Source organism: Triturus cristatus, chromosome 2_1 (genome assembly GCF_964204655.1).
Source record: "Triturus cristatus chromosome 2_1, aTriCri1.1, whole genome shotgun sequence".
Lineage (NCBI taxonomy): Eukaryota > Metazoa > Chordata > Amphibia > Caudata > Salamandridae > Triturus > Triturus cristatus.
The window spans coordinates 906,756,967-906,769,474 of NC_140581.1; the positions used below are offsets into that span (position 1 = coordinate 906,756,967).

General features: G+C 41.3%; 1 protein-coding gene across 1 annotated transcript in view; it reads left to right on the forward strand.

Moving 5' to 3' along the window:
* Nucleotides 1–295: 295 nt before the first annotated feature.
* LOC146866082 (uncharacterized) overlaps nucleotides 296–12,508 on the forward strand; it is a 666,825-nt gene continuing 654,612 nt past the window's right edge. Inside the window, exons 1-2 of the mRNA XM_085633172.1 lie at nucleotides 296–414; nucleotides 9,544–12,208. Of these exons, the coding sequence (XP_085489298.1) occupies nucleotides 9,544–12,208 (2,665 nt within the window). The 5' untranslated portion in view covers nucleotides 296–414. The remainder of the gene's footprint in view (nucleotides 415–9,543; nucleotides 12,209–12,508) is intronic.

The following is a 12,508-nucleotide window of genomic DNA, read 5'->3' on the forward strand; positions in this document are numbered from 1 at the left end:
TGCCGTCGTAAAGGTATCTTTTTCAGAAACGCAGAACGTACTTAAAATCGGTACACTGTAATGCTGCCACGACAAGCAGTGAGCCTGTAGCGCCATGAGTTGCTGCGTGTCAGCGTGGTTGTCATGGTGTCTAAGTAAGCTTGCCCAACTTCCGGAGACATGCTCCAGGCTCCTTCATTGCTGCATGGTAGCCATACCAACACATGCAACAGTCCGTAACTTCCGGTTTCCTTAGCCCTGCTTCTGAGTGGCCAGGATGGTTACTATGGTCACTGTGTATGCTTTCTAACCTTCCACCGAATTGACGTGCTCGATTTTGCTTGCAGACTTTGGAGCACTTTTTGTGAAGGCACAGGAACTGCTGTGATCATCACACCTGGAGTTTGTCCTGGCTCAAAACATTGATGCACTGGGGTAACGTACGACTCCTCACATAAATATATTTTTGTCAGTAACATCGCTACGTAGTATTGCTTGCTTGATTATGCTGCTATGCTCCAGGGGCACAGCACCTGCTTGACTGCACCTGATGGGGTGGATCACCAAACGCATTTGAAGACGATCTAATAAAGTCGTGAATTCAATAAATAACAAATAGACGATTGCAGATTATGAAATGTATTGGAACGCACTTAGATGCTTTTTTTAACACTTGTTGCGTTTGAGTAGATTTTATTTAAATAAAATAAAAAAGGAAAGCATTTTATGATGCGAGAGAGAGAGACAAATATGCTAAAACATGCAGATAATAAGATGGCAAAAACATGCCAGCCTTTTGTAAATGGTCACAGTGGAAGAACTCACTCATTAAATAAATACATCTCTTTTTCAATTTTATTGTGAATGAAACATGACATTTGATATACATTATATACATTGCTATGCTTTACTGTCTGCAAAATAAGTTGTGTCAATTATATTTGCACCCCCCTCATTCATTACTATCATCACGACCATTAAGTCAGAGAGGACTAGAATTTTTTTCTTAGTTTTGGCAAAGTAATGGGATGGCATCACTAGGGAACCGCTGTGTTGGTTGGTTCCCATCAGAAAAAACGTAGGGTGTGATTAGTCTGTAAGAAGGGATTGATATACGGATATGTTGTCAACTGATGCTGCACTTTATACCTTTAATTTTGCTGCAGTGATCTGGGTCCTACATATAACTAATAGGTTAATCATGCACATAACAGTCTAGTTTATGTATCTAGGCCCCAAGCTAAATGCTTAAGCATCCTTCTCGAAAACCACATTGAATCTGATGAAAACACGCCCTGTATTAGGTGTCATGACCACAGCCTTTTATTAAGCGTTGAATGTGTAGGGATCAGGCATACAGGGCCATATTATCAAGAACGGCGATGACATTATAGCCGCTTTAGCGGCAGGAAACTGCTGCTAAAGCGGCGTTAAGGGGCTTGATAATATGCCCTTGTGAATTCCAATAGAAGCCCAGGTTCTGGTGTGAAGGACATCAAACCTGGGCTTCCATTGGAATTCTTAAGGGCATATTATCAAGCCCCTTATCACCGCTTTAGCTGCAGTTTCCTGCCGCTAAAGCAGCGATAATGTTATCGCCGTTCTTGATAATATGGCCCTTAGTCTTTCCCAGGCTACCCAATGCCCATGTCTCCTGTATGAATCCAGTATGACCCATCAGGATTGACAGAAACTTCTCTAATTTAGATGCCAGCATCTTATTGAATAGCCTTTCGCCTACATTATTAGACGCACAACCAGAAGGGTCTTCATTGGTAGTGTGTATGATTGGGTGTGCATATGATTGTGATTGTTGTCTCTTACGTGTATTTGTGATCTTCACAAAGCCGGGATCATATTAAATATGGAAGATGAGTGGTGTAAATAGTTGTGGAAAGAAGGTTTCATAGGGTTATTAGCCATGCCATCTGTATCAGGATTTGCAGCATCTGTGTTTCTATTGATTTAAAGATTTATTCTGTCAGATCATGGGCCTCCAAATGTTTGCTTCTTCACACGTCAGGCATGGGAATACCTATCAAGTACTTATCCTTCTTCTGTATCGATCTTGTACTTTAAGGATATCAATTTGGTTATGTTCTATTTTAAGCTGGTTTATCCTACTTTTGTGGGACATTCTTGATTTCTAGAGGCCAGAACCCAGCTACCAGCTTTTATCTCTACCTTTATACACAATGTCCACAATAGCAGGATCTGGTCATCTAAGATAATATTGCTGTGGAAGGCGCCTTGCTCCCACTGCATTGGCATCTGTTGTGACTACGCACAGAACCGGGGAGCTATCTTCTTTCCCAGGTGTAAAGGACGCAGGCACAAATTTAATTTAGTCTGAAGAAAGTGGAAAACCTTAAAAAAAGGTTGAAGTACTCTGAAGTCGGATCCCTTGACCCTTATAGGTGATGCATCAGAGGTTGCAAAAGAATCCGAACACAAGGAACCAGGAACTCTGTTGAGGCCATATGACCCTCAACCAATCCCAGATCAAAGCCTTGTTGGCGGTCAAGAGAGGTGACAATCTGGACTGCAGCACCTTTATTCTGCTTTCTGGTATGAAGACCCACCCAGATAAGTGCATAATTCCCTTCCAATGCATTGTAATGAGTGGGAGGACAATAACTAAGATTTCAGCTAGCTGATTATAAATCTGTGCTGCAGTAATACTGAGCAGACCCTCTGCTTGTGAACTGCTATTGACAGGATGGGTCATGTATTAACCATTCATTCAAATAAGTGTGTACCATAATGCCCTCTGTGTGTAACAGTCACACCAATTGAGCCATGAATTCTGGGAGCCGGAAAATCTGTGAAATGAAAATGTCCTCCACACAGGGCACACTGGAGAAAGCTCAGGTGAGGCTACCAAATAGTCACATATAGTGCACACGTATGAGTCCTGCCGATCCAGTGATATCATGTAGAACAGGGAAGGGAACATTTGTATAATCTGTTGTAGAGTTTCCATTTTGAATTTGATATCAGGAATCCAGAGATTCAAGTCCTTAAACTCTAATACTAAGCTGAATGTAACCTGACAATTTCGGAACCATAAATATTATCAAGTAGAACTCTGAGCCCGTTCTTTCTTTGGTATGGATAGTATGGCCTTGAGCTTAATAGAAGCATGAGACCTGCAGGCATCGCCAACCTCCTGGCTAGATCTATGGAAACTGGAGCCACCCCAAGTGTCACTTGGCCTCTTACCTCTGAAATGTGTTTCTGGTAATACCTGGAGACCACCAGGAGTATCCAAAGATCTTGGAAAGATGGTGCCAAAAAATTCTGAACATAGGAGGATGACTCCCTTCTGGGGCATTCAGCAGTGGGGTCAACAAGCTGTCAGCACCTTGACTGATTTTTCTAGGCAGATGTCTGAAAGCTAGCCTTTTCCCTTTTAGGACAAGAAAGCTTTTAGTTGTGACCATATGATTTGGCTGAATATTCACCCCAATTCAAACACCAAATTCCTTGGTTTTGCTAGATTTGCATCTTTTTGGTTCTCTAATGTTTTTCACACCAAATGCTCCAGCTCATGGCCAAATAACTGTAGTCCCAGAAAACGCATAACAAGAAGCAATCATGTGTGAACATAATCTATATGCCAGTACCTGATGCATCTATTCCACACTGCAGCTTCAGTCACGCTTCCAGTAAATGTTGCAGACCTGATAGCATCAAAAGGTATGTCTGCCATATGATCCACTTGCTGTTCCATCATTGGAAGAATCGCAGGAAATACCTGCTTGTTCTGCATTTGATAAAAAAGGACTGGAACTCAAGATTCAAAGATTTAGCAAACTAGATGGAGTACAGTTCTCGAGCAGGTTGGATTCTGCCTACATCTGCTTCAACATTGCATTCATCTTGTGGTCGAAGGAATCTTGTGGTGCCGTATCCTCTGCACACATGGACAACCTCCCAGACAAATTTAGACGCATGGAATCATTAGGTTCTTGATCAGCCAAATGCAGATTTTCCCATTAGCTGGACACATCCTAGTAATAAACTTGGACTAGGAGATAGGTGAGTAGTTTCTTTTGGAAATTCCCATTCCATTATTACCACATTCTTCATTGACTTGTACAAAAGGAACCCAAAAGTCGATGGGAAATCAAAGCGATCAACATGCCTTTTGCCTCATCATGATACACATGCACAGGCAACAGACCCCCTTTGTTTCTCACGTGAGCCAGAAACTCCTGCACTAATTCCTTTACCATGAAGTGGGACTGTTTCACTACTTTAGGAACTTCTATTTCAAAAATCTGAGGAAGTGACATCACTTATCTTTCTATCTTTAGCCATAACCTTTTATATTGCTTTGTAAATCAATGACTGTACCCGAGTCCTGTAGTGTGGCAACGACTCTCTTTGGGCAGACAACAGGATGTGGGAGCACACCGCTGACCTCTCAGGCAAAGTTCGCCCCATACAAGACTGTATTCTCTACTGATGACAGTTAATAAACCAGAAACACGTGTCTAGAGATCATCACTATCTGCGCCAACCTTGGCGAAATATTTGAAAATATCGGAGCGAGCTACAAGAGACTGCATTTACCAGATTTCCTGGGGCGAACCTTGCCTGAGAGGTCAGCGGTGTGCTCCCACATCCTGTTGTCTATTCAAAAGTACTCCCGTGAGTCATGGAGCTGACGAGCTCGTGGATGAAGCACCTGCGTGCCAGTGAGAGGTACTGGACCTGATATAATGTTTGGCAGCCTATTCAGCAAACCCCAAAATACAAGACTGTATTCTCTTCTGATGACGGTTAATAAACCAGAAACACATGTCTAGAGATCAGCACTATCTGCGCCAACCTTGGCGAAATACTCGAAAATATCGGAGCGAGCTACAAGAGACTGCATTTACCAGAATTCCAGGGGTGAACCTTGCCTGAGAGTTCAGCAGTGTGCTCCCACATCCTGTTGTCTATTCAAAAGTACTCCTGTGAGTCATAGAGCTGACGAGCTCGTGGAGGAAGCACCTGCGCGCCAGTGAGAGGTACTGGACCTGATATAATGTTTGGCAGCCTATTCAGCAAACCCCAAAATACAAGACTGTATCCTCTACTGATGACGGTTAATAAACCAGAAACACGTGTCTAGAGATCAGCACTATCTGCGCCAACCTTGGCGAAATACTCGAAAATATCGGAGCGAGCTGCAAGAGACTGCATTTACCAGAATCCCTGGGGCGAACCTAGCCTGAGAGGTCAGCGGTGTGCTCTAACATCCTGTTGTCTATTCAAAAGTACTCCAGTGAGTCATAGAGCTGACGAGCTCGTGAATGAAGCACCTGCGCACCAGTGAGAGGTAATGGACCTGATAAAATGTTTGGCAGCCTATTCAGCACACCCCAAAATACAAGACTGTATTCTCTACTAATGACGGTTAATAAATCAGAAACACGTGTCTAGATATCAGCACTATCTGCGCCAACCTTGGCGAAATACTCGGAAATATCGTAGCGAGCTACAAGAGACTGCATTTACCAGAATGCCAGGGGCGAACCATGCCTGAGAGGTCAGCGGTGTGCTCCCACATCCTGTTGTCGACTCTCTTTGGGCAGGTCTGAGCTCCTGTGCTGCTTGGAAGAAAGTAAAGGGTATGTTGAGTGAGAGTGGGACATGCGGCATCCCCTCAGTCCAACGGATGGTTTTCTGGATCACTTTCTCATAGACATGATCCTACACCAAAGTGGCACTTACCTGTCTCCCTTGAGAGTTTGATGTACTGAGTAACCTCCTGTCAGACTCATCCTGCTTCTGCTTCACATTACCCATTCTGACATCAGCAGGCTGTCCCTGTCTGATCCAGTAGTGTAGGAAAATTGTGACTCCTTCATGTAGGCCCTTAAGATTAAAATTAACATTGAGGAGAAACCTGCAGAGGCCTCCTGGGCACAAGGCTCTAAGTGAGGATGCCTAGCCCAGACTTGTAGATGCATCTGTCAGAGACCAACAAACAAAAAAGTAGGTTTTTGTAGCCCCCACCTCTTATGTAAACAGAGGAAGTGGAGCATGACAAGGTCAGTCATGGAAAGAAAAAAGGGTTTCTGAAATGAAACCAAGAGCTCCAAACATTTGTGGAGAGGCAGCCTGCTTCATCATGTATGGAATGAAACAAAGAAGAATCAGATGCAGCTGTAATTTATATTCAAATATGTAAAACAAATAGCCCATTGGCGTCTGAACTCTTTAAGGTTGATTAAAATGTTTCTCGGAAAGACTGAAATAAGTACCTTTTCTCTAATCTCTGCGTGGAAAGGAACAAAAGTACTATTAAAAGGTAGGCCTGTGTTAACTATTTATTAGTTACTTTTCTATGTATCAGACAAGATAGCAATGCAAAAGAAAGCCCCGTACTGTACTGAAATGTAGGTATAAGGACTGATTTGATGCAAAAGGAAATAAAATATGTTTACAAAACTATTAGCTGCTTTTGTTTAGCCTTCCAAGGGCATTGACACAAAGTAGTGTGATAGACATAATTTAAACTGTATGACTTTTCTTTATTGCTTCTTGTAATAACGAGGCAGAGGCGAAGGTAAGGGTTAAGAAAGATTTATTCTATAACAGCCCCCTACGTGAAGGTGTTGATCAGGCAGGCACCCTGGCGTAAGACCGTTAAACCGTTCTAGGGTGACCGTGTCAGGGGACATTCTCATGTGGAACGTTGGGGTCCAATAGGGAGGCAGGGACAACAATTGGGTGCTCACGTGCAGGAGATAATGGTTAACATGTTGTCACGCGCCAGGTGCTGGCGCGTGACCATAACAGTAATTACAACACATCTTCCGCTCTTGAGTGTTTGACAACAATTAAGTTATTCACAAACAAAATCATTAAAACGTCTGGGTTTGTTAATGGTTCTACCAAACCTTCCCCTGAGACCAAGATTGTCAGATTCAACCTCAGAATCCGAGTGTGGATCGCTAATGGTTCGACCAAACCTTTCCCTGAGATCACGATTGTCGGACATGGCTTCGGAATCAGAATGTGCATCTCCTTTATCGCTCTGATAGGGCACGGGAGCGTGAAGGATAACTTCATCATTCTGGTCCGGAGTGCGACAATCAGTGGATTCAGAGGTGGGTGGAGGACCACTACCTTGGACGTCAGCATTTCTTGAATACATTCTGTTATTAAAAGGCATAGAACTGTGACCACTTTGAGGTTCATCGTAATCAACCCACAAATCATTATTGGCACTACTGGGTTGGCATTGACTAGACATATCTTTATCACTACTATAACGTTGGGGATGACTAGACTCTTTTCCCACTGAATGGCACTTGGCCAACCTGTTCATATGCTATACTTTGCCATCACTGAGTTGGGCAGCATTGGTTAACAGTTTGCTGATGCAAAGGGGAGTGGTGGATCTACTTTCTCCCTTCTTGACTTTCCTTTCGAGGCGAACTCTGACCAGATCACCTATTTTGAAGGAATGTTCTTTGGCACTATGTCTGGTGTCATACCAGTTTTTATAGCACCTTTGTGCGTTCTTATTGTTATCTCTGATGGCTTCTGGTGCCCACTCAATCTATTTGGATGAGGACATCCAACCTAAGTCTCTGCTCAGGGGTTGTAGGGTGACCGTGTCAGTGGACATTCTCATGTGGAACGTTGGGGACCAATAGGGAGGCAGGGACAACAATTGGGTGCTCTTGCACAGGAGATAATGGTTAACATGTTGTCATGCATGCAGGTGCTGGTGCGTGACCATAACAGTAATTACAACACTTCTCAACATGGAAAATACATCTTTTTCTACACCCTAAAAATATGGATTTTTTTGGGGTCAATTTCACTGTATGTCTTATGTTGTCCAGGGGTTTTCTAGAGCCGCCAGTTTGGATTTCTCGCCCCTGGCATTAAGGACTCAATAAATGTGCCAATCTGAATCAGAAAACCAGTTGAACTGCAAACTATAATTAACCCACTGAGCGAATATTGTGATTTTATGTGTTTCAGGCTACGTGCAGTCACATGAGACACGCGACAGGGACAATTCGTTTAACACCGAATCCTCTCTCATAAATGAACCACACACTCAAGGATTGCTCCACTACTGTATATTTGTTTTAATAACCTTTACTAAAACACTAGTCTAGTGCACACAAATACATTGTTACAATAATAAATAAAAGCAGTAGGGCAGCGAGGAAGTTTATCTTTAACATGAACAATAAAAAACATACTGTAAAAATTTTACCATGAAATCTCTAGCATTGGCACCCTGATTCACTACTCGAAGCGCTGTACTAGTTCTAATTTTTGCACATTAATAGCAGGATATAATAAAAGTCTGTTTTGAGTTTCAAAGATGGTTCATACCCTCATACCTTATTCCAGAACATTAAGTTCTATTTTCAGCTCAGAAAGGCAGCTGTGCCTTGTGATAAGGCACAGTCTTCAGCACACCAGACCAAGCAGTCAGTGAAGGTCACAAGTTTGGCAGCTTCAGTTAAGGTGGACACGCAATCCAGGAGTCCATGTGTCCTCCCGTCACCTGGCATAAAGTCCCCGCTGGCTTTTGGCTATGTCTGGTCTTTATAGATTTTCCATCCAGGTTTTGTTGAAGATTTTCAGGATAAATATTTAACAGTGGCTTAATACACTTTCAGCTATTTTGAATCTTTCAAATAATGCTCTCTTGGAATCACAACAAATCTAACAAATATCAACTGTCTTGGAACTCAATTATTTCACAATAATTATAAAACATGTAAATGATCAAAATCAATGATTAAATACTACAAATATATTTGTTTAAGCTTGATTATCATAAGTACAAGAACATCATCATGAAAAATTATGTATGTATTCACTTTTGATTAATTAAATGACACGCAATTGTCACTTGCAGTATTGGTATTCAAAGAAGGGGAATTCCAACCCTAGTCAGGGAAATACTAAGCATGATATTTATGATAGGCATGCCTCTGCATTTGTGGGACTCAAGCAATGTGTGCAAATAGGGTGGAAAAAGCCTTTGGAATGACAGAGATATTGCCATGGTTTTAAGTCTACCCTAGCTGGCAGTAAAAGAAAAGCTACCATTTTGTTGACACAAAACTGATATAGATATCCTGAATACCATAAAGTGCTTCTGACAGACAAAGAGTTTGAGGAAGTGCTATCTGAAAACTGCATAGTTAGCTATGGTACTTTGGTATATTTGCTCTTTTGTCCTACAAAATTGCATGAAATCAGGGAAGGAAACTGATTGAGAAAATGTATAGAAGGAAAAGAAAGTTCTGATGCGTCATTCCCTAAATTCCCATATGCCTTTTCCACCACAAAGAATTGTTGCAATGTATAGCAGAAACCATATTGCAAGCTGATAGGATAGAGAATGTTCACTCATGATACCATTTTCTAGTTCTTTTGGAAAATGTTAAAAAATATTTACTGCAATAAAATGGAAGTGAACATATCAGCTTAATATGAACGGAAACAATTGTTGAATAAGTCAAATATTTCCCAAACTAGTATAACAATTGCATACTAATAAAACATGTGTTCTGACTTTCTTTGCAGATGGACAAGCCAAGGGAAATATCAAGGGATAAGCTTCAATCAGAAGATGGAATTGATTTAGATACACCCCGCACACAAAATCTAAAATTTTTGCGGTCCAAGCGTTTGGCATTCTTCACTGGTGAAAAGGCCACAAGAACACCTCGCAGCAAGAACGGGAAGCAAAGCTTACTTGATGATAAGATTTCAAAGGACAAGGTGATTGAGAGCGGTAACAAACAAAACCAAACTCTCAGGTTATGTGAACCTCAACCAATTAGGTACAAACAAGACAATGCTGTGCAGGAGGCCCCATGCTCACATTCCTCCAACCTAAAGCAAGAAACAAATCTTGAACAATCTGATACAAACAGAAGTTTTGTTGCAAATGTGGACAGTGTCTTAGTAGAGGACACATGTGTCCCAGAAATAGAGAAAATTGGTCATGTGGTGGAGAAGTCTCTGAACACTACTGCACATAAAGACAGCTTCACGATATGTGAACTTACAAAACATAATCATGAAACCGAAAGTGGAATTCAAGAAACACCTAGGCCCATTGTGCAGGAGAAGGATGCATGTTTTTTGCTGAGAAGTTTTGTTTCAGACCTAGAGGGTACTTCACTTGAGGATCCGTATGTCTCAGAGAAGCACAAATCTAAGGGTAGCGCAGAGAAGTCTACAGAGAGCACCGATGACCAGAAAGAAACTCCCAGGCTATCTGAACCTCGACAAGATAACCATGAACTTGGTCACTGTACTCAGGAGGCATCCATGCCTTGTTTACAAAAGTTAAAGAAAGAAACAATGTTCACCCAGCCTGAAACTAACATAAGTGTAATGAGGAGAAGTTTTGTTTCTGATCTGGATGATGGTTTACTTGATGATGTGGGTGTCCCAGAAGCACAGAAACTAAAGCATGTTATGGGCTGGGCGCAGAAGTTTCTCAAGAAGCGTGAATGTGAAGATGACATTGAAACTAGCTCAATAGTGTCTGAATCAGATGGGGTTTCACCAATTACTGGGGACAGAAGAACACCAAACATCAGGAAGGAGGACACCAAAAGATTGCAACCTTCAATGCCTCAGTGGTCACAGGATTACAAATCTAGTCCATCAGAAGTTTGTCATAGCTCTTATTTGGATAAAAACCAAAAAATCAATGAAAGAGCCGTACCTTTTTATTTTAGTAAGGATAATATATTAGCCTCTAAAAAGGGGTCTCTGTATGACATCAAGGAAAAGGGCTGGAAAGAGGAGGCAAATATTAACATTTCTAGGGTTGAGTCAGATTCAGAAGACATCTTAGTACACCTTGGTGGACTCAATGGGTATGGAAATAACAGATGGTCAACACATTCTTTAACTGTGGATAGGGACAATGTACACAGACAGCCTATAGGTGGAGCTTTTAGCATACATGACAAGTCAATAAGTAGAAATCAAACTCCAGCTCATGATTCTAATTATTTTTGGGTCCCACTTGATGATAGCTCAGATGATGAATATGAGTCAAGAAAGTCAAATATTAAATTCAATACTGATAACAAAGATTTTTATGGACTTTCTTCCAGCACTTTGTCCCAAAATCATGAAAATTCGTCTTATTTGCCTTGTAGTACCCCTGAAAGCAGTTCTTCATCCATCACAGAGACTGGTAACATCCCAAGAGAGGAGTGGAACACAAAACAAAAGTGGATGCCTGGTAATATGCACCAATATAAGCATAAGGATTATCCGTCACTGTATAAGAATAGTTCTTTTTTTGTGGAACACTACTTGCAAAAAGATGATGCTAAAACTCTTGCACAGGACTTTATGTCACCTCATAACTTTATAAGTAAGAGCAGTAAATCAACAACTGATTATGGCGATATGACTGACAGAACCTTCATTGTAAATAGCATGAGAGCTGGAAAGACTGGAGCAAGAGAATTCAACTTTGACAAGTACATTGATACCGACATTTACAGCAAAAAAGAACATAAGCATGTAGGCCCCGTGATATGCACGAAAGAGCCAGTCATTACAGGCAGCAGTTCACCATTGAGAGTAGCAGTGAAACATGTTGAAGATATTTCAGACAAGGAATGTCCCATCTGTTCCAGTGCAAACCCATCGGATTCCAATTGGTGCTCTGAGTGTGGTTCTATTTTAGTTGGTCCTTCAACTGGAACTGACAAAAGTCATAGAAACTGTTTAACAAACGGAACCATGCCAGGTGATGAGCTGTCATCAAGGACGGACTCTGAATCCATTGAAAGCTCAGAATCCAGCTCAGAGGAAATCTTCAGACTGAAGAAGGGAACACCTGACCACAGGAAGCTCTGTTGGGACAATGATTCAGATGTTTCTTCAAATCTTGGCTCTAGTGTGATCGATAAATATTATTACTGCATGAACAAACTAAGCAGGGATGAGAAACAAGCATCTTCATCATCAAAAGAATTCCCCATAGAGAGTTATTCTAAAAGTCAACTTATGAAAACTGATTTGGAAGAAACTGGGACTGAGAAAGATCTGACTTTTGAAATTGAAGCTAGTGATTGTGGAGATGAAGAAGTGCATACTTATTATGGTAATACCGAAATGGAGCGCTTTGAGGCACTTCATCCAAGAACAGCTGGAAGCCATCTTGAGAAACCTTTGGGAGAAAGCAAGATTTTCCAAGGAAAATCTGCAATAGGTAAAGATTTATTTGAAATCTGATGGATAATATGCTGACCTTAAATGCATGTTTATACACAGACTACACCATAAATAAACCCTCTCCTTTCAAACAACAAATATGCAAATGTATACCACCTTTAGGAACCAGCTTGTAAAAAGGGGATCACATGTGAGGGCCTTGACCTTTTTTAATCAAATTGGTCACTTTCTGCATTGCTCAATTTTGAATAAGATGTCTCGTTTTATTTGTTAAATGCTTGTAGGTTGTTTTTATGGACTAAAAGCACAATTGTGACAGAACATAGACATATGTCAG